Genomic DNA, 22,936 nt, shown 5'->3' on the forward strand with positions numbered 1-22,936 from the left:
CCTGGAACAAGGCTCTGAGGGGGGCCTAGAAAGGGGATTTTCTTGTGTGTATTTGGATACTTGGTGAAAGTATTTTTCACTTCATCAGTGACTCTGAAGTTCAACCAACATGACAGCAAGTGCTGTTTTCTTACCTCACACACAACGATATCCTCGTCATCCCCTTTTTCAACAGAGGAGGAAATCCCCGTCCTAACCCAACCCCCTCCCAGAGCCTTGTTCCACGCCCTCTTGTACTGGTATGACAGCACCTCCAAATGGATACCAAAGAACAATTGGAAAGCATCTGCATTTTAGAGCAGATTTACTCGGAAATGAAACAATAAAATACAAAATTGATATCGCCCAGCGGAGGCACTTCCTCACTGAGAGAGTATTTCGTAAAAACGGAAATTTCTAATACTCATTGTACGCAGCCGTTCTTTGTGTGATCACGCAGCACTCCTCCTGGGGGACACTCCTCCCCCAGGTGGAGTGTTGCGTGACCACACAAAGAACGGACTTAACTGATTAAAGTGTGAAGTGCTAGCCTTCTACCCCATATGAACCATGTGAGCCTTGGCCCTAAAGGACAGAGAAAAACCCCGACCAGGGTGGGAATTGAACCTACGACCTTCAATTCCCACCCTGGTCGGGATTTTTCTCTGTCCTTGTGTTGGCCCATTTCCATTAGTAGGGCCAACGCTCACATGGTTCATATGGGGTAGAAAGCTGGCACTTCACATTACACTCTAATCAGTTAAGTCTGTTAAAATATAAGTGCCACACCGCCAACGTTTGCAAAAACGTAACCCTTCCCCACAAAAAGAACGGCTGCATAGGAGACTAGAAAGGTTCTTACCCTCTCGTTAAATCTCCTCGCTGCTTTCGATCCCACAATGATATTTTTCAGTTTCTGCCTTGGCGCACGACATGCATCACTCCTGCAATTTAGCGGTAGTTTGGTGCGTTTAAGTAATCAACAGTCAATTCAACTTGATTTTGAAGCTTCGCTCCCTCATTTTTCAGGACATCTTCAAAATTTATAGCAACCTGCATAGCTGGTTGCGTTACTCGTTTCGGCCGCCATATTTCAATCGTTGCGAAAGAGGATCATGGGAAGGAAACGAAACTCTTAACAGCCCCTCTCTGCAGGAAATAGCTTTGCTTTTTTTTCATTATCAAGATTTAAGAAAATCCAAACTTCTGTACACGTACGGAAAATTTAGTCAGATTGCACATACACTAGCTTTGTTTGGATGAAAAATCTTTATTTTGCTCAAAATAACAAAAGTTGCTCACTGTTGAGTTCCTTCCTTGGGGAGGGACGGTCATACTTTTGTCTCTGGTGGGAGTCACTATCTCCGTCGGAAGTAAAGGCTGTGAAGCCTGTGCATGTTTGACCTCGTAGAAGGAGGTAATTTTTCTTTACTCATTGCACTGTAAAGCGATCAGCTTCTTGTGGATGTTACTTTAAGTCTTTCCTCATTTCAAGAGCTTAGTTATGTGGCGAATTTGGTGAAAAACTGCCTCAATCACTCAAAATTGGAAAGCATTTGGAGGTGTCTACGGCGTTGGAGGATCGTGTCGAATTGCTGGCTTTGATTTCCGCTAATTTGTTTCGCTGAAAGAGAAAGCAAGTTTCGCCGAATCGACCTCGAAGACGAAAGAAAGTCTCGTCGACTATGTCGGTTGTGGATCCTGGGCAGATTAAGCTAGCTATCGAAAAAGAAGGCCAACTTCCGCTGCTCACAACATTTGACCAGGTTCGTACCGTATTGCTGAGACTGTTTGTGTTCGAACATTCAATTTTAGAACATTTTTTTCTGTTTATGTATGTTGGTTTATGTGTGTTAATAATAGGTCAATTGTTAAAGTACGCAATGTTAACTACTAACTTTTTAATCTTGTTAACAGAGTCTTCCTTTGGATGAAATCATCAAGGAAGTTTGTTCAAAGTAAGCGTAATGTCTTGTTAAATTCAGGCTCACCGACACATGTTTGAAAAAATATATTGATTGAGTGATGTTTTGCTTTCATTTAAACGTGTTTATCAACAGATCTAGAGAAATGATAGGCAAAAGTGTACATTGTAATTAGAACTACGTTCTGATGGAATGTGTCTAAATTTAAACACCGTATTCATTGCTCTCTTCCCATACCCCTGGCTCTTTAGTCCTGCTCGGTTTGACTTTTCTTCCAAATCTCCTTTCACCTACAATTATCAAAAAATCAAGGAAATTAAGTATGTGGATGGGCATTGTAATGGCGCCAGTATAGGCAATGTGTCTCAGACACTGCATTCATTCCATTCCTCCTCTAAACCCTTGGCATTTGTGGTCATTTGTTTGTATTTTTTGCCCAGACATGACTGGATTGCTGCATGTTTGATCCAATCACATTTCATTTTTCATCTTTGAGGAAGGATATATGCCTCAGGGTACTTTCCATTGATCTAAAATTTGTGAGAAGTTCAGTCAAGTAGAATGGCCTATTTTCTGTCATTTGGGACTACCTAAGTAGCATATTTCCAGAATTTAGGTTAATAAAAAGTGCACTCAGCGGGTAGTGGCAAACCAAATCCATACTACCCTTTACAAGGTATAATCTGATGATTCGTGATTACTGTTAGCCTGGTTGTTCTGAAAGAGATGTTAATAATTTGATATCCCCAATGAATGAAATGACGGAATTTATTTATCGATGATGACTCTGGATACTCAGAAAAAATCTGAGTTTGCCTCTCCAGCAGTTCAACTACGACCTTCCGTTTACTAGTTCGGATGTTCTACAACTGAGCCATAGAAGACTCAAGGAACAGGGCTTGAAATGGCAACTGAATTTTCTCCCTTTGTGACTAAAATATCTGGAGAAGTCACAGATTTGTGACCTATTTTCACCTTTGCTCCTTCGAAACAATAGGATTAGCAGTTGCCACTTTTTCTGCTCCTTTTGCTAAAATAAAGAAAGAAGTGACAAAATTATTTTGTTTATCGCCGTGAATTTTCTGCGATGTTACATGCACAACTCCATTTCTTCGACCATTCGCCATTTTCAGCGATTTCTTTACACACGAGTATTGCAGGGTCATATTTTGTTTTGTTAAACCGCTGACACTACAATGCAGCATGACGATTTTGTGACTAAAATTTGCAAAATTGCAAGCAAGTTTTCGTTAATTTCAAGCCCTGAGGAAGCCAGGCCATTGAACTAGATTCATGTGACAAAAAGCAGTATGACGTGACAATTTTGTCGTGAGAATATAGTTTAATGACCTGACTCCCATGTTTCCTCTAAAGCTAAGTGGTTGAGAATCCAAACTACATGTAGCAATCCGAAGGTCGTAGACCTGTTCAACTCCTGCAAAGGAGCACTTGGATTTTTTCCAGGTACATGGACATGTATCCCCAAGTCATCATCAATAAATAAATCTCTACAATTAACCGGTTCTCTTTCCCCTTCATAAGCTAACTCCCCTCCCACTCTTGTATAAAATGGACCTGTGTTCTAAAAATACCCTCTTTTATGAAGATTCTAGTAGAATTACTCTCCCCCAAGACAATATAGTGAGTAATTTTCCATTCCCACATGTACAACTGTATGCTTTTGTTAAGTCTAATGTTTTCCAGTCAAATCTCTTGTGATGTGAGAATGTGGTTGCTCAGAGGAAGTGCATGTAACTTGAACTGGCCTCTTGTGAGAATGTTACCAGAATTGAAAGAGTTTTTTTGGTGGAGATAGTCACTATTATTGCTGTCTCACTCCCAGGAATCGATAAGTTAATAACCCATTGATTCCTGGGAGTGAGACTCAACAGATTTTACTCTGTCTAACGCCAAATGATTTTTTTCGTCAACTGGGGGCATTCTTAGAAGGGCAGCTGAGGAGTCAGTCCCCTCCATTAAAAAGAGCTTGTGTTATAGTGATCAAGCCTGTTTAAGGATGGACGAAAGAGAGTAGTTTGTACATAAAGAAACATATCCTTTAATGTACATGTAGGGTACATGCATAATATTTAAGCAGTCCCCTCCATGAACCCAATGGCCTCTTACACCAAACGATTTTACTCATCAAATGCGGGCGTCCTCTAGAGGTTGTTTGAGGAGTCAATGGGTTTATTTCGGTAAGTTGGGTTGGCACAGTGATGTGCACAAAATTAATTTTTTTGCCTTGCATTAATGTGTCCGAAGCTCAATTCCAGGACTTAACGTCATTGAGTTTCTCTACCCAGTTCTCGCCAAAACGTTTTTCTTTGGAAACTCCAGTTTTCGCCTTTTATCAAAAAGCCAACATTTGATTTGTTCTCCCTTGGTTTAATCTGATTACTGATTGACAGTCTCCACAATGTCTGGAGCATTTTTTGCTCAGCTAATCTTGAAGCTTTAATGGAGTGATTTTTATTTTATGTCATTTTAGGTGGTCTCTACCAATTCCAGAACAATACGCATTTCAATATTCTGACTACAACTGTTATATTACAGAAGAAGTAAGACAATTAATAATTGTTTTTCTTTGTTATAGAGGTGGGGGGGAGGGGGGGTACTCTCCTTCGCAGCTGTTATCAGGGTCGTCACGCAACGCTCCTCCCAACTAACGGCTGCTCATGAGAGAGACGCATTCCTTTCCCTTTGTTTTTGAGAATCAATAGAATGCACGTTATTGTTATCGGCTACGCCAATCTGGCGTTGTGTAAACGACCGAATAAAATCCTCCTTCAACGAGATCTATTTCTCCCTGTGTACTCGCGTCGCTCAGACTTACGCAGGATATTCCTACCTGTCGTTAGCGTGCGGTTTGATCCTTAATCAGGGAAAGCAAAGGCGAAACAACAATCACAATGTGGCCAGACTCGCCAGTGAAGCCGTCAAATACCATAGGTAGAGCTTGAAAAATGACAGATTTTCCAAAGCCAGTTGGTAAACTAACAAATAGGTCCTTTTTCTTCAGCACTGCAGATATAATCGGTTCTTTTTGATGCTTGTTTAACTCGTTAAACTTGAATTGTTCACACACTTTTGAAAAAGAAGGAGATAGATCCACCAATGTTTGCTTTCAAGTAATAGAGAGGGATTTGGACCAGGTCTCCAGAATATGGATGCCTGTTTCTTACTGGTCAATTTTAGGAAAAGGAATGTGTCTCTCTCGTGAGCAGCCGTTAGTGGGGAGGAGCGTTGTGTGACGACCCTAATAACGGCTGCGAAGGAGACTGGAGGTGGGGGGGGGGGGGGGCGTGGGAGGGTTACTAAAGTAGACTAAAATCACCTTCTGATCAAACACTGCTTGTGGGAACAGTCATCTTCATCTAACAGTCTTATGTGAGTGACATGACATTTAGTTTTACCATGACGTTTGGGTCTTCAGGGCTCAAAGTGCATCACAAAATTTTGAGACTTTGATATGCACAAAGTGCCCTTTTGGTATCTTTCTTTACGCTTTGTTTTTTTTTGCATCAGCATCACTTCTCTCATTTTGGCAGAACCAGAAATGGTGTCAAATGAAACGAATATACACTCATTGTACCACTCCTGAATGTTATGGACAAAGTTCCTAAGAGCTTAATTCATGCAGCACTTGTTTGATTGTAAAGGTATTTTCACATCTCTTTATAGAACAGGAAGGGACTTAAGAATGGAACAGTTTTAAGGCTCACCCTCTCTCCAGTGAGTGATTCATATTTTTTTTAATTTCAGAAAAATCTGTACATAATTATGTCTATAATTGCCTGTGATTTATTCCATACAAAATGCAAAATAGCTAAAATACACTGGTACAGTAACTCTCAAGTTGCAACAGGGGCACAATAATTGCATTACATCGAAAGAGAATGTGTCCTAATTTTGTTCAAATTGGGTGATTGTGTGGTCTCGCCAAAAGGGGCACCCTTGCGTGGATTCTCGCATGCGTATTGATGTCGATCTGATGAATAGTCTCTTACAACATTTAAATTACTATTTAAGTTTGCCTGTGTGTACCAGGGTATTAATAAGCACAAGCAACGTAGGCAAGTGTATCAAATTGATGTGTTTTTAATTACAGCTGTAGTATCTTTTGTCCTAATAAAAGTTAGTAGGAAAATTCTTTTTTGACAGTAGTGCTGTATTACTGCCATGGTGAATACACTTTTATACTTAGTTGACCACTCCCTTTGGCGTTTTGGAATGTCAAAAAACATTAATGAAAGGGATAAACAAGTCAAAAGTATAAGTTACATGTATGTAAGAATTCCATCAGCATTAGGCAGACAGGCTGCTCTCACTGTCACACCCCGGAGTTCCATCTGTCTCCTTCAGTAAGAGGTCTCAAAAAGCAGTTAAATTTTGGGAAGTGCACTGAACACCATACTTTGAATGCTTCTTTTTAAATTGCAGGCAAAGCTTGCCCAGGAAACTTTTGAACGTCTGCAAGCACCCAATCCAGATGAGAAAAGAAATGCTCTATCAACTTTGTCTATTATAGCAGAGGTTTGGATTTGTACTTGCTTCACAGTTATTAGCAAAGCTAAGCTTTGTATTTGCCATCAGTTGCAAATGACAATCACATGTAAGCTGCTAATTGTCATAAAACCATCACAATGTTAGCATGTTTAATGCTTTTTAGTACTTTTTTGAAAACGTTTGGGCAAGAACAAATTTGAACTTCAGCCCAATGATTGCTGAACACATTTTATGCTGTGAACACAAAACTTAATTTTACCATTGAGAGCAGACAATGAAGTGAGAGGGTTGAGGCGACTTAGGTTACATTGAACAAAGCAAGGAAAAGCTTCTTAAAGCAGTCAAAAGGAAGTGGGATGAAGACATGAAAATGGGGAAAAAGCAAAGAAAGGAAAGGGTTACTTTATTTAAGTGTCTAGTCTCTAGTGCTAATCAAATCAATTGAGGAGAGGGGAAAACTGTCCAGTACTGGGATAAAATCCTCTCGGGACAGAGTAGAGAACCAACAAAGTCAACCAAGATCACAAAGGCCTACTTCAAATTGTCAAAGGCTTCAGTGATGATAGAAGAATGGTTAGGGTTAGGGTTAGAGCTACATTCAAGCGAGGCAAACTGGCGAAGACTGAGAACATCGAACTCGATGTTGGCACCACCATACAAGACCTTGAGCAGGAAGGCACTTACAAATACCTTGGTGTGAATGAAGGACATGGGATCCAACATGCAAAGATGAAAGAGAAAATTCGGAAAGAGTACTACCCGCAGAATTCGCCTAATGCTCAATGCCAACAGAATCCCTGCAATCAACGCTTTTGCTGTCCCAGTCGTTACTTTTAGTTTCAACATCATAAACTGAAAAATGGAAGAACTTATGAAGCTAGACAGAAAAACAAGGAAAATCTTGAAAATGACAAAAATGCACCACCCAAAAGCTGATGTGGACAGGTTATATAGCCCTAGGAAGGCAGGTGGAAGGGGTCTTGTACAACTGGAAATTACCTACAAAACAACCACAATTGACCTAAACGCATATCTCAACAACAAAGATGATTAAAAATGTAAAGTCTGCATACGAGCCAAGTGACCCATCAGGCCGGAGCTTATCCCGGTTTCCATGGCATGAAGCAACTGGGAGTATTTCTACATCCCTGTGGATGGGATGCCAGTCCATCGCAGGTTTACCCCCAGCATTTCGCCGGTACCCATTTATACACCTGGGTGGAGAGAGGCACCGTGGGAGTAAAGTGTCTTGGCCAAGAACACAACACAATGTTCCCGGCCAGGACCCGAACCCGGACCATTCGCTCCTGAGTCGAGCACTCTAACCATGAGGTCACCGCGCCTCCCACTTACAAAGATGATTACCTCCTCAAAATTGCAAGGGATCATGACCGTGGCAAGAAAACAATGTCCATACACCATCAAGCCGCAAAATACGGGTGTGAACTCAGCCTACCAGTAGCTGAAGTGGTAGAGAATAAGCCAGCCGCGAGCTATTCCTGAAGGGTCAAGCTAAAAGCTAAATACCAAGCTTTAGAGCAACTCAAGAGCAAATGGGAAGAAAAGCCTTTGCACGGTCAGTACCCAAAAAGAACAAAAGAGAAGACTGTAGACCAAGACAAAACCCACAATTGGCTGAGTACACCTGGCCTCAAATCAGAAACAGAGGTTTTCATTATTGCTGCCCAAGATCAATGCATCAAGACCAACTACTACCGAAACGAAACAAGATCCTAAAAGATGGCACCGTCCCAAAGTGCAGAATCTTTGGGCAATTTCAAGAAACAATTGACCACCTTGTCTCTGGATGCCCCGAACTTGCAAAGACAGAGTACATACAAAGACACTATAAAGCTGCAGCATATCTCCACTGGACAATCTGCAAACAGTATAACATCAAAGTACAAGATAAACACTACGAACGTGAACCAGCTACTGTGACAGAAAACCAAACAGCGACTATACTCTGGGACATGCCAATCCAAACTGACAAAGAGAAAAAAGCAAACAGACCAGATATAGTGGTGAAAGACAAGAAGGAAAGAACCTGTCTGCTTATCGATATGTCTATCCCCACAGAAATGAAAACCTCCCTGAAAACAATGGAAAACTCACAAAGTACAAAGATCTTGAGATTGAAATCGAGAAAACAACAACTGTCTCAGTGATCATTGGAGCTTCTGGGCTTATCAAGAAGGGAACCGAAAATTACATCGGCAAGATCCCAGGCAATATCAGAATAACAGAGCTACAGAAGACCGTCCTCTTTGAAACTGCTCACACACTTAGGAGGACCCTATCCATCAAGTAATCCAGCAGACTTATGGCTGCCCTAGGCTCATGGATTGAACTCGGCACCTTAAGTTAAAAACGGCAAGACTTAATGGACTTGAAATAATAGTAATAGTAATGACAGTAACAATTGATGTTACATATATTATTGTTATTATTACTATCACAAATTATTGTCTTGTTTTAATCATTATGATAATTATTATTTACAGTGATAATTATTGTCATTCTCCAATCTTTGTCAGGATGCAACTTTTGCGAGTGAGTTTATCAAAAGAAATGGACTGAACCTTCTCATTAGCATGGTGGAAAACAAGCCAGAGTGAGTGATCCTTACTGTTGGTTAACCAGTAAAACTGTTAATGAGCTAAGGGAAATGCATAATTTCCAGATTTTCATCTAGGACCCACAGAATCTTCTAATCTTGAATCTGGAATCTGGTCCCAGTTCAGCGCTATTTGCTTGAGGAATCACTCTCAGTAATTATTGGATAACTGGGCTGGTTTGGATAGTGCTAATTCAACGGACAATGATTTATTTCGTCTTGGCTGTTTGGGAATTTGATAGCTCTATCTGCTGGAAAAATCACTGTCTTCCACCAGATTATGTTTTATCCAGCGACCTGCATTATCTTCATATGGAACAACTACGGTCTAGTATAAGCTTGCCCCCACCTTTTGAATAACAGATGGCCAGGACACCCTAGCCTGCATCACAGACAGACGAAACTACCGGATCCGAAAAGGTTCTTCAGAGTTTACAGGGATTTCTGTATCCCTTTCTGATGGGATAAATTCTTACGTGCTAGTTGTGATTCGGCGTTCACTCACTTGACCGTAGAGTCACGCATCCGTTATTTGCATGAGAGAAAAAGTGCTTTGCATTTCAACAGCCAAAGGTCAAAACTGAAAAGGCGATGTTTATTATTGTTTTGTTTATTGCAATTTATGTCGTAACGTTTTAGAAAGGAATCATGAAAGGGTATTGCGTGCAAAGAGATGGGAAAAGTTCGACACATTCGCCAAAAATTGAGCGTTTGAATTTGTCTTTGCTATGGATCGCAAACAAATAGGTGGTTTTCACGTTACGTCATCGCCGCCATTTGGGTTGACGAAAACAAAAGATCTCTCATTACCTCCTTTTGTTCGTCCACCAGCAATTGTACATTGCAGCATTGTTATTTTTGTCCCTTGAGATTGGTTGCAAACCACCTATCGAAATCAAAGATCTGCCGTAGCACGTGCGGATCCAAAAAAACCGTCAACACATTGATTTGGTTTTAACATTTCCCATCGCGCAGCAACGAATCAGAAGCGACATGAAACTACAAACTTATAACCGTTACTGGTTGCGGTTTAGTATTCTCTCGCTAGATTGGCTTTGTTTACTTGAATAACATTTCATGAAAATATTCCTAGTTTTCACCGTTTTCGGATTTTCACAGTAACAAATATATTTCTGTATACAAGAAATTCCCGCAGCAGCGAGTTTTCCTGCTCAGATAGAAGACAATCAATATAAAACTGATCTTTTAGGGCTTTGAACTCTCTGAGTGAGTAAATGTCCAATTACAGAGAGTGTAAGTTTTTAGCCAATCGGACAGGGTTACAGAAATCCCTGTAAAACTGCGACATATCAGAACAAGCTTTTGGGAGCCGTTGCGCAGACGGACTATATCTACAGCTGTAGTAGGTTTTGACCTTGGTTTCGAGTTACATGTAAAGTAAAGTAAAGTAAAGTAAAGTAGACCTTATTTAACGTCGATAACTCGTAACAGTAACTTTCAATTACTGACAAACCTGAGGTCGACGGTGCGCTCATTTTAATCCCCCCGCTCCATCAGTGCTCCGTTTTACGGGTATTTAAAGCTACTAGCTACACGGAAAGGAAAGGAGTCGAAACAAGGATGCGAGATCCGGGAATCGAACTCAGGACCTCTTGCACCAAGGCCGCGCACTAACCGACTGTGCCATCCTTGCTCCATGTCCGGCTGCGCACAGGCTAAGACACCCCTATCTGATTCCGTATGTAAATCTGTTGTGAGCCCGGGTCCCCCAGTAGGCTACCCAAGGGAGTTTTTAAGGTAACCCAAGACTGGGACTAAGACCAGGCCAGGCAGCCCCTTCGCCTTTCCCCACTCCCCACCTTTCCCTTGTCAATGTCACACGGTTTCTTGCAGACTATTATTAATAAACGTAACTTTATTTTCTTAGTAAAAATTATTGTCTTGATTACAATATGCACAGGAGCAATGAAACCCTTGCAAACTGCTTGACATCGTTTCAAGAACTGATGGATCATGGAGATGTTTCATGGGACCTTCTAACTCACGGATTTATCAAAAATGTAATTACATGTATCAATAAATTATTTTGCTTAAACAGAAATACTCCTTCTTGCGTTAAATGAGTGCTACACGTATAATGAGTTTGTTTTTCACTGAAATGCCCAAAGCCATTAAAGGTGTTCAGCTAACTGAAAACTCTGCATGTTTTACTTAGCTAACAGTTTTTGTTAACAAGAAAAACCCAGTGGATGCAACTGTACTCAAGAGGTGCCTCTCAATATTAGAAGCTGTGTCAACGAACAGGTATTGTTAGAACTGCAGTAATAGACAAAATAGAAATATGCTTTTAGGCCAAAAGAATAGAAAGCTCTCTATTTTTCTGCAAACTACTGGCATAAGACGATGCTCTTAACCAGGTCTCACATTAACTCTTACCACCTGTGATAGCAATGTTATGGCGCGTTTTTAGTGTCAAAAGTCAAACCTGCATTCGGCAATTCAAACATTCAATTTAGCTATTCAAAATTCAAGCATTCACTCGAGTCTTCAATTGGGTGTATTTTTCAGAAGAAGCTTCTTCTTCATCACTAGGCGATAAGACCACCAACAAAGTCTTTCTTGAATTATTAAGCCAACTGTACAACAGCTGAAATAGGTCTGAAATAGGGTGTCAAATTTTTGGTCACGTCTGAAGTAGTGTAGGGGAAATCGCATATTTTGGTCTGAGATATGGTAAGGGTTTCAGGAAGTGGGCGGCACTCCCCCATTCAATTTTTCTGGGAGCACCCCGGGCTTAGACTTAACTTATTGCTAGAAATAAGTAGTACGTGCGAAGAGTGGAAACAGGTCAGGGTCCATTTTGACCAGAATGTAAACATGCATGGCCATGGTAAACAGTACTGTACTGTCATAAACAGGTATCCTTCAACTTCTTTGGCATCTGGTAAAAAGTGGATTGTTTTTCTTTGTCTCCTGCAGCCCAGCATTTTACCCAGTCGTTGAGAAAGAAGTAGTGTTTGAGAACCTTGTCCTGCATCTTCAAAAGTGAGTTTTGAAGTCATCGTAGTTTGGGACGTCTATTACATCCGGCATATCTATGTCTTAAGCCCCGGCTACACGTTCAAACATTGTTATAGAACATTTGTTGGATCAACAATATTAGAACGTGTAGCATCCATGTTTGATGACGTTTCTTCAACATTTTTTGTTGTTTCGATCAAACACAACAAATGTTGAAGCGTTTAGCCGCTCTTTCAACAATAAGGACCTTTAGATCGGAGGGCAAAGACTGCTGCGAGTACGAGTTTTCCGTTCTGAGCACGCGCACTTCGAAAAATGTGGGCCTCCAAACCTAATGCGCATGCTCAATACGGAAAACGCGTACTCTGAATCGTCCTTTTCCTCTGATCTAAAGGTCCCTAATGTTGTTTTGCAAAGACCAATCACATTATCAGAGTTAAGGGTCTAGTCTCCAATCTGAGAACCATGAGCAATCAAAAATGGCGTAGGTGGAAATTGCGACTAAAGTGACGTGTTTCCAACAATGTTACATGCGTATCTAACATTGTTAGAAGCGTTCTTATAACAATGTTACAACGTGTAGCCGGGGCTTAAGATTACTCGTACCTTCGGATTTTTTCTCACCGTTAATGACATCTCCTGCTTCCTGCAAACATCGTGTGGGTGTAGCAATCCACACCGCATAGTTTAGAGATATTGGGGAGCTTCGACGGCGACGAAAACGTCTTCTCAAAATGTAATTTTGCACTGTCGTAAGTCTTTCCCGATTATTCCATATCTTTCGCGTCGTACAATGTGAGCGAATATCATAAGAATAAATTGTTGTGTAGGAGCGGTTTCAGAGTAGAAATACAGAATGAATGGTTCGCATTTACATGCTTACGTAATCCGCCGTTAAATCCTCAAATTCGGTGATTTCACGTCGTTTTTACGCAGAGAACCGCCAAGATGTTTGTAAGAATGCGTGCCGTACGTGCAGCACGAGTATTTTTCGTCTTGAAGTGGGCTACTGAACGCTCTGAGCAAAAATTAATGGAAGGAAACTGCTGTTAACGACATTAGATACTTCGTTACCAAATATTTGTCAATGAAATTCATGTAGTAATGGTATCAGACTTTCAGGAATGAAGTCTTTCGAGACGAAAGGATATCAATGCTTAATAATTTATTAGTCGATTCAATGAACCTGAATTACCATAGATGTCGAATGATGCATACGCTCGGTTATTCTTTCAGCCCCAATCCGGATATCCAGTTGAATGGGATTGCACTTATCAATAGTCTCTTTATGCGTACAGCAAATAAGAAGGTACGTTGCGCTTACACTGTATCTCCTCTGTTATACTTTAATGTTATTCCAAACACATAATAAACTTTACAATAATGAAAATGACATTCCAGTGATGTTATCGAAGATGTATTAGCATGGAAAATTGCGCAATTGAATTGACCGAAGATTGAAATGAACATTTATTCGTGAGTATGTACTTCCTAAGATGCTATTGAATTCCCGTAAAATAAAATGAAAAAAGGTGTATTTACTTGTTTGCTCGTAACCGCACCTCCGGTTTTAAGGTGGCTTACTACAGTTTTCCTAAGAAAGAGATCAAGATTTTGAAATCCGTTTAATTAAAGCAACAGGATGGCTCTTCTGAAGTGTTAGTCACTACAATTAATGTAAAATGTAATTTTACCTTAAAAAATAATTGCAAATCGGGGGGAAAATGCTATATATAGTGACCGAGCTCCGGGAGGGGGGACTGGAAAGTTGACATTTCAAAGGCCTTTTTTCTCAAACACTAGCCGTACGAGCCCATCTTAACCCATTGACTCCCAGGGGTTCCCCATTTACGGACGAGTAAAATCGTCTGGTGTTAGATAGAGTAAAGTAATAAGTATGGCCGGTTCAGGCCGGGTTGGGAATCAAAGGGTTTAAAGTTCAAAATTTCCATAGCACGAAAAAATAATCATGTATAGAAATGCATAGTTAAATCTGTCATACAGGTTTTTCGTAAATGGCAAAAGCGTCGATTTTCGTCTATTTTGATAATAACTGAAAAACTGTCTGATAGATCTTTTTAAGAAAATGTAGACTGTTTCTTCTTCATATTGTTTACTAATTCACAAAATTTTGACCCTGGTCATTTGGCTAGTTTTTTAGGAAAAAAGGCCTTTTTAATGTATAGTTTCCAGTCCCCCTCCACGAGCTCGGTCACTATATTTAGCATTTTTCCCTGATTTGCATTTATTTGTTAGGTAAAATAACCCTTTACATCAACTGCAGTGACGAACACTTCAGGAGAGACATCCTGTTGCCTTAAATCTTGATCTTTTTCTTCGGAAAACTGAATGACTCTTACGGTGTAGAGACCCTTGCTGCATCTCTTTTTTTTCATGCAAATCCCTTTTGGATTTTTATTTACCCTTTAGCAATTTGCAGAAGCTCTATCCAAAAAAGGAGTTCGAGGATACATAATGAATGTAAGTTATAAAGCAACCCTCATTTTATGTAACAGTTCAAGTGCTCTTTTTGGCAGTTTCCATTTAAGACGTCACGCAAGGTTTTTGTCTCTTTGTCAAGGTTGGCCTTTCTGGATCGGGAGGGAGCGTAGGGTAGTGCGTTCTGTGATTCAATACTTGCTAAAAAGGAGTAAAACTCTTAAATTGAGTCGTTTCTTAGGGTGATTGAGATGTTTTCTCAGTATTTGCCTTACAATTTCGATATTTCAAGGTGTTTTGCTTCCGACAAAGCGTGACTTTTCACATGGTTTCCCAGGCGCAGACAGATCGTTAGATGTTTTGGTTCATGATTTTTGCAATCGATAAAACGTCTATAGCACTGAACAAAGTGTAAAGGTGTTCTCCTTAGAACCGAAACGAAATAAAATTAATGCCTCGTCCTCAAAGGCAAATTTTTATGTGACAATCTTTAGTGGCATTATCGTTTTTCAAGGTTTCTCAAACCACTTTCAACAATTCAAGACACTACATGTGTCATTCCAGGATTGCCCTTTTCAACACTTTTTCACATAACGGCAATGTTGCGGTATCACACGAAACACCAATTTTTACTTACAAGACCCACCCATTATTGTGTCGAGATAGGTCACCATAGCAACAGGAACTGAACGCTTTCATCTCAAAAACGAACTGGGTGAACTCCGCCTTTTATTGCTAGAAAGAGATCACCATGACAAGATGAATCTCTTTACGAAGTTTGAAAAAATTCTCTAGAGCTGTTTCAGAGCCACCATAAACATGCCGATTGTAAGGAAGCTCTGAATCCGCTTCAGGTAATTTTTTTAACTTTGAAAAGCTAATTGTCTTCTAGGCGGCGATAAAAATGGGGGTTACCGAGTTTGTCTTGGAGATACAAGCATTTCAAGACAACATATAAGGTGATTTTAGAGGGATCGCCTGTTGCAATGGTAACGTATTACGTCACATTATTGAGCGCATTCAAACTGAAAGCACTGTCTTACATGGTACCAGAACGTGGCTTGGCGATACAGTGGTATAGAGTCAATTCTTGGGGGAATAATAACAAGTAAAGAAGAACCGCTGACTTTAACTTGCTCACAGACGGGAGAAAAGGAGATGTCGATAACAAAACCGCCGTATTTGTTATCGACAACTAAAGAAGGTTTTTCTTTTTAAAAACGAAAACTTCTTTAGTTGTCGACGGCTTGATTTTTCGTTTTTTGTGGTTGATAACGTAATTCACACACGCAATGTTTTGTCATAGATAACTTTTTGTCAACTTGGCCCTCATAGTGCAGTTTCTTGAAAGTGATAAAACGTGGTCTTAGCCCCCCTTAAGCTACGAGAAGTACATAAAAATTAAAGAGACAGCGAAGTATAATAACCAACTGGAACCCTTGTAGAACTCTGAGTCTCAACTGGAATTTGAACCGCAATTTTTAGTTTTTCTTTTCTCGTTTGAGTGACCAAATCTGTCCAAATTCAATATGTGACAAATGGCGCAAATTTCCACGTGCCAAAAGTTTATTCGGTTGGATAAATGGTCACATGAAACGTGGGAAATATCTATTTTTCGAATTGTTTTCAAGCTTCATTGGCTTGTTTTTACACTAACCTATGAATTTGTTTTTCGCATTGCCCCGAAGCCTTCCTATGCGGGAATTGATAGACGTTTGTTTAGTTGAAAGGTCGAAAGTGGAAAACAAGTAATCAAAAATAATTTACAAAAATGGAAATTTAATCCGGTTGCCTCATTAAACAGTCAAACTATGCCAAGTTAGTGTGGCGTGTTTTCAGTCAACAAAAAATCTGCGTCTATTTGCGACCTTATAATCAATGATAACCTCGACTTATTGGCCATAACTGAAACATGGCTGTCTGCTAATATCGACGGTGATTCTACAGTCGCTGAAGTTTTGAATACCCTACAGGATTACAAAATTCAACATCTATCGAGACCTTCTCGGAAAGGTGGCGGTGTTGCGGTTATTCTACGTAAAGGTTTCACAATCAAAGAAGTAATTAACTCCTCATCTTCTGCAATGGAATGTCTGTCTCTTATTATTAACAACTCTGGAAACCCTAGCTACAATCCATCTCGTTGTAGTCTATCGCCCACCGCCATCTAAGGAAAATGGTCTCTGGAATACGAAATTTTTTCAACAGTTTTGATCCTTACTAGAGGAGTTGGCACTTGTCTCGGACTATCTTCTCATTGTCGGGAATTTTAATTTCCATATTGACTGCACAACTGATCCTGCAGCTGCAACATTTATGGACATACTGGAATCAGCTGGTCTTCTTCTTGTCCACGCTTTTGTATCACCAAAGCTTGACTACTGTAATAGCATTTTTTATGGTTTCCAGGACTATCAGCTGAAAAAGCTACAGAGAATACAGAATACTGCAGCTAGCGGTGTATGCAAACCAAAGATTAAAGATCACATCAGCCCTGTTCTTGAAGAGCTCCATTGGTTACCTGTTAAATACCGCATTGTCTTCAAGATCTTACTCTTTATCTACAAAGTTATCAATGGCCTCGCTCCTAGCTATATTAACGAACTGCTGGATGAATATAAGCCTACACGTTCACTTAGATCTTCCTCCAAGAACTTATTATCTGTTCCTCGCGCCGGAACGTCCACCTATGGCGACTGTTCCTTCTCAATTGCTAAAGCATCAAGTCTCTTGACGTCTTTAAGAAAGCAGTAAAAACATCGCTGTACCGGGAAGCCTATACTATCTAAGTTTTTGAACTAATTTAACAGTACCACACATTTAATATTTACATTGGCGAATATGTTTATTTTAAATTATTATTTTTTACTGTTTCAACTTATTAATTATATTATTTCATTTTTATATCTATTTGAAACATTGTAAAGCGCATCGAGGTCTAGGTTGCGCTATATAAATATGTTTTTATTATTATTGTTATATGATCAGCGATCATGGTTAATAACCAAAACAAATGGAAACGTTTCCCGAAGAATAGAGCTCTTTTTCCGAAGGGTTCGTCAGGGCATCCATATGGAGGCCGTTTTTCTTTCGGATGACCATAAGATGTGCCGCAATGACCGAGGATTACTGATCGATTCTTTCCGCACTAGTTGCTGGCGGCTTCCTGTAGTTAAGGTGGCTTACTACAGTTTTAATGGATTATAACAGCCCAACTTCTAACTCTTTTGAATAATGTCCCAGGATGTTTTTCATTCTCTATTTACTGTTTGCTTAAGTCTTTTGCCATACTATGTGAAAATTGAACAATTAAACGTAAACAAATGGCCAAAATGAACGACCGAGTACCTAAGGAGAGACTGGGCGCTAGTAGTTTAAATCACGTTTTTCTCAAAATCTACCCGTATGACCCCCCCTCAAAATTTCAGGAATAAGAAATTGGCTCTGATTCAGCATTCATGCAAAGTAAAATAAAAATCTATAAGGCACATTTTTCGCAAACTAAGAAAATGTGAAATCAAAATTAGCTCAAAATCTACCTTACAGATTTTTATTTTACTTTGCATGAATGCTGAATCATAGCCAATTTCTTATTCCTGAAATTTTAAGGGGGAGTCATACGGGTAGATTTTGAGAAAAACGTGATTTAAACAACTAGCGGCTATGTCACGTTATTTTAGGGTGTTTTGGGGAAATATTTAGTTTATCTCGAGTTTAAAACTCGAAAATGACAGTTTGGAATCCCTCTACTAATAACATAATCGTGACATCACGATCAAGATGATTCTGAGCAAAAACGGCCTTTATCCAAGCGATTTGCCATAAACTTGAAAAATGTACCCAAATGCAATGTCCATTTGTGTCCATCCATGCTTCTCTTTCCTTTTGTTGTATTTCTTTCATGTTGTTCAGTGGTTTTAATTGGTTATTGCAATGTTTCATTCTACTTTTTGGGAATTATGGGTCTCGTGAAATTATCGTAATTTTGCTTGACTTAGCCCCTTTAAGTCGCAACTTGATGCAGCAAGTTATTGAGCAATGGACGTCATGGCGTCCACCTCCTCTCCTTTTTGTAACTCCTCACAGCAGAAGTAAAAAAGGCTATTTTTGGCAGTTCTTTGGTGTTTGAAGAACACCGTTTTTTGTCTACACGAAAAGACACAAAAAAATGTGTGAGTTAAGCCACAATCAATCTCTATTTTTCCTTTAGAATATAATCCGAGATACAAGAGTTATAAAAGGGGAAATGGCACACCAACTGTACGTTTATCAGTCGCTCCTATTCAGCTTACTTGTAGACATGGTGAACACAAGAGGAAATGCTAGCAATCAGGTAAGATGCAGAATTTGCCTTTTTGAAACTGGAAATTAACAGTTATGTTCAAGAATTATTTAAAGTGGCCATAGACCTTATTCATAAGTAACGGTCAATTTGTAATTATTTGTCCAAGTGCAAAATTAGCCCACCAAGTGTCGGTACCGTACAGTGAACTGAAGAGAATTCTTGCTCTAAAATGAGGCTTGGTAGGCTAATTTGCACTTTAGCAAAAGAATAATAAAACAGGTGTCATTTATGAATAAGGTCTCTTGCCTTTCATTTTTGTTGGTTTGATCAACTGACTCAGGCAGCATGTGCCAAAAACATTACGCACTTTAAGGGACCTGCCAATTTTTCCACAATTTATGGTACGCTTCTGCTGATCGAATGACCTGAGGTTTGTGTATATATTTAGGGGGAAAATCTACTGTTTTCATTGTGTTTCTCTGTTTTAATCTACGTGATAATGCCTTTGTTCACCGTGACGAACTGAGCGAAAACTGTGGCAAAAAGTAATCCGAAATGGAGGCAACAATTGATACGTTTTCAACAAGAAATGAAGAACTCGCGATTTTCAAATTAATCCCACTGTTTGTTGTCGCCTTAGCAGTTTTCTCTTTGAAACAAAAAATCGCCATTTTTTAGTATATGTCTTGGGATGCATGTGAAATGCAATGAAATAAATAAATAAATGAAAAAGTCAGCCTAGCCTGCGCGTTGAAAAATAATTATTTTGAGCAATTGTTTATATCTCCACACAAACGATAAACAACCAGTAAGTTAAAGTCCTTTTTACTGTTCTTTGCTCTGTAGTGATAAATTGTGGCAACGGTTGCCATGCAACTAGTTTATCGTTTATCGTCCGTGACGGACGAGAGTACAACTGAAAAATCCTTCCGTGATTCGATCTCAAGACCTCCGTACAGCGCTCCAAGCTGCGACCATTTTGGTCGCCATGGCGAGTGGAAAAAATATTTGGCGACTAAAATTTTGACGAAAGTCGCCAATTGGCGACCGACAGATTTTAAAAGAAACTTACTTGGAAAATTAATCGATCTTTGGTCGAATTATCAAAAGCAAAAGCGACGGTATCACCTGTCTTTCTCTTTCTCGCCGTTCCGCTACTCGATACGAATGCGTAAACCTAAATTGAGCGAAAACTGGGAACAAGCCAAACTATACTTCCTATACCCTGCTGAGGAGCGGAACTGACTTCCATCCCGACAGAGACAGTTCTCTGTGGAGACGCATCAGTGAACACAGACGATTTGCCGCCCCGGTCGACCTGTTGGCGGCAAAATCCAATCCAAGATTGAACGCTGCAGGATTTTCAATGTGTTTATAATAAAAATAACTCTAGTTGAGAGCATTTCTGTCTTATTTTGTGTATATCATATAAGTTTTGGGGCACGGTCTTGTGGGAAAAAAGTGAGGATGTTTAAGTTTCCCAAACGAAAAAAAATTTCAGTGCTGACTCCAAGTGCAGTTGTCACGCATCAATGATTGCGAGAATGTTGTTTTTAGCCTCTTGAATGAGAGAGATAAAACGAGGCAATCTAAAAGGGGTTTTTCCTTCAACAGTGATCGCTAAAAAAAATGGTAAAAGTGAGCTGGTTTTTTCTTTAATTTTCGCGAAATATGGGATACAAATGGGATAAACCGAGAAAGTTGGTTTCTTTTATCAGGGTTGCTGGTCATCGCCGATCTCAGTCACTCATAGCGATGAAAACTGTCACGCATAAACAAAACTAGGTAAATCCACACAGGGTTACTGTAGTTTATAGTGGTTGATTATAAAGAGAAAATAATGTTACTATAAAGCGGATTTAAGTGTCTTCTAATCGAGTTTGAACTCAACAATTTAATCTGAATAAGGTTGTTACGATGCGTACAGATATTTAATTTTTAAAGCAAGGACGGGTCACATTCTTTTGCGCGCGAAAACTATCCAATCAGAAGCTTCATAAGGGTTGTCTGCATCCATGAAAGAATGTGAAAAAAATGAAAGTGGGCTCAGTCTTACTTTTCTGTCATGATGAAAGACTTTGAGAAAATTTTCAAGACCTTGAAAGACCTTTTGGTCAGTGAAGACTCATCATCAACTGAAAGAGTACTCAACCTGCAAGAAGAGCATGAGCAAATTCTCCGTGCAGCATTGGAAAGCGTCCCGAAAGTAAATTTATCGAGGTTTTCGGAAGATACTCTGGGGACTGCTTTACTTCCTGAAGAACAACGTGGCCTACGAGCTGTAAAGGTTTCCGGCGATGGGAATTGCCTGTACAATTCGGCATCAGTTTTAATTAAGGGATATGAGACACCAAGTGGAACCTTACGAGTATTAACTGCGTGTGAACTTTATTTTAAAGCAGAATTCTATGCAAATCATGCAAAGATCTCTCAGGCAAGTGGAGTTTCACCATATTCTGAGTCTCTTCCTTCTCTTTGTCTTGCCCGTTACTACAATATTTTAATCGGCAAGCGAGTAAATGTAACAATTTGGCAAGGAAAGTGTTGCAAACGTTTCGCTCGGCGTAGTAGACGTTCATGTAACATACGCCAAGTGCCCGCCCTGGGCATAACGAATTTTTTTTTGGGCGACCAAAATTTTTTTATGGCGACCATTTTACAATTGAAGGTCGCCAAAAGGCGACTTTTTGAAAAAGTGAGCTTGGAGTGCTGCCGTAACTTCACCTGTCGGATGCTCTAACCATTGAGCTATATATAAGAACTCCGGGGAAGCTAGACCGTTTACGTAGGTTCTGAATCGACGAAGTGTCCCGCTGGTCTGTGGGTTCGGAAGTCGTAGGTACGAATCCTGCCGAGGATCCTGGTTTTTCCGTTGTTTCCTCGTCCGTTGCCAAGCGTCTGGTTTACCATCCTTCCCATGGGCGTGGTGCACCGTTAACAATCAGTTGTTAAATTTTATCCTCGGATATTGCGTTTCGAGCTTTCTGATTGGTTCAGTCGATCTTGGTTATCAGCTCACATACCGTATTACCTAATATGGAGAGTGATGACGTCGAGTGTTGCTAAACTGGAAACTGATTGGCTTAAATTTCCGAGTGTCCAAGCGTTCAGAATTTAATGAGGCAATTATTCCATTCGCCCTTGATGGAGACTGGAGACTGGTTATAGCCAACTATTTACCATCTCATATCCAACGCGCGTTCATGGAATAATGTTAATTATTAAAAACTGAATCATTGGATGGTGCAATTCGAGAGTTTTGATTGGCTAAGCCATCATGGGTTATGAGCCATTCTACCATATCCAACGTGCGCTCATGGAATAATTCTTCATTACGGTTGAATCGTGAAATCTGAATTCGTCTTGTCGTTTTTTCCACAGAACCTGTTCGAAAGTCTTGATATCTTAAGAAAGGTGGTGTTTGAGTCGGAGCTTGTAGGTGCTAGTTCAGCTCGACCCATCTCTCAAGCTGGAGTCCTGCCCAAGGACTTTAAAAGACTTGGTTTTATGGTGAGTCACTCGGCGTTAGCCTAGATGATGTGAATATGCGATGGTTTAAATATTTTCTTTGTTGCAATTTCTTGAAAACCAATGCACTTTTATTCCTCATTCTCTTACACTGATTCACTGCCTTAAATAAGCTGGGACAACAAAGATTGAAGCTGAAGACACTCACCTAACAATTGAAACCAGGATTGCCATATACATTGTCCGTTATACCATATATAAACGCTACCGTTAATAATGCTATCCATGATCGTAAATCGCCAAAACCTGTCTTCTCGGTTTCGAAGAAAGAAAGTAAAAACTGAACAAAACAAAACAAAGCAAAATCTTGTTCTCTTACAGGATATCGATTCTCCAGCGAATGACTTCCATGAAACACCACCTGGCTTACTCCCACTTCACACAATGGTGTACTTTGCACGGAAACACCAGGAGCAATATGTTAAGGTACAACGTTAATACGTTATGTGATATTATTCCATAGCATTTGGTTTTTGCAGCGTATTTGACGGTTAGGTCCTTTGACATGGCAATTGAGATAACTTTCTTTACTTTTTCAGGTTGTATTAGAAAACCTAAGTAGAGGAGAAGACTACGAGTGCCCGTTCGCTCGCGCCAGTATTGCTCTGGTAAAAATGTTGTGTGAAGTACTGGAAATCAATGGAGAACCGCGTAAGTAAATGTTATGCAAAC

The 22,936-nt window shown here is 39.9% G+C and overlaps 1 protein-coding gene across 1 annotated transcript in view; it reads left to right on the forward strand.

The window, feature by feature from the left end:
- Positions 1-1,094: 1,094 nt before the first annotated feature.
- The window catches only part of LOC137997513 (engulfment and cell motility protein 1-like), a 35,549-nt gene continuing 13,707 nt past the window's right edge, over positions 1,095-22,936 (forward strand). The window contains exons 1-15 of the mRNA XM_068843563.1: positions 1,095-1,745; positions 1,897-1,937; positions 4,396-4,465; positions 5,589-5,639; positions 6,348-6,440; positions 8,951-9,027; positions 10,952-11,051; positions 11,207-11,295; positions 11,971-12,036; positions 13,249-13,321; positions 14,443-14,493; positions 18,662-18,784; positions 22,118-22,246; positions 22,586-22,690; positions 22,804-22,915. Coding sequence (XP_068699664.1) covers positions 1,665-1,745; positions 1,897-1,937; positions 4,396-4,465; positions 5,589-5,639; positions 6,348-6,440; positions 8,951-9,027; positions 10,952-11,051; positions 11,207-11,295; positions 11,971-12,036; positions 13,249-13,321; positions 14,443-14,493; positions 18,662-18,784; positions 22,118-22,246; positions 22,586-22,690; positions 22,804-22,915 — 1,261 coding nt within the window. The 5' untranslated portion in view covers positions 1,095-1,664. The remainder of the gene's footprint in view (positions 1,746-1,896; positions 1,938-4,395; positions 4,466-5,588; positions 5,640-6,347; positions 6,441-8,950; positions 9,028-10,951; positions 11,052-11,206; positions 11,296-11,970; positions 12,037-13,248; positions 13,322-14,442; positions 14,494-18,661; positions 18,785-22,117; positions 22,247-22,585; positions 22,691-22,803; positions 22,916-22,936) is intronic.

The sequence above is a fragment of the Montipora foliosa genome, chromosome 1 (assembly GCF_036669935.1).
Source record: "Montipora foliosa isolate CH-2021 chromosome 1, ASM3666993v2, whole genome shotgun sequence".
Lineage (NCBI taxonomy): Eukaryota > Metazoa > Cnidaria > Anthozoa > Scleractinia > Acroporidae > Montipora > Montipora foliosa.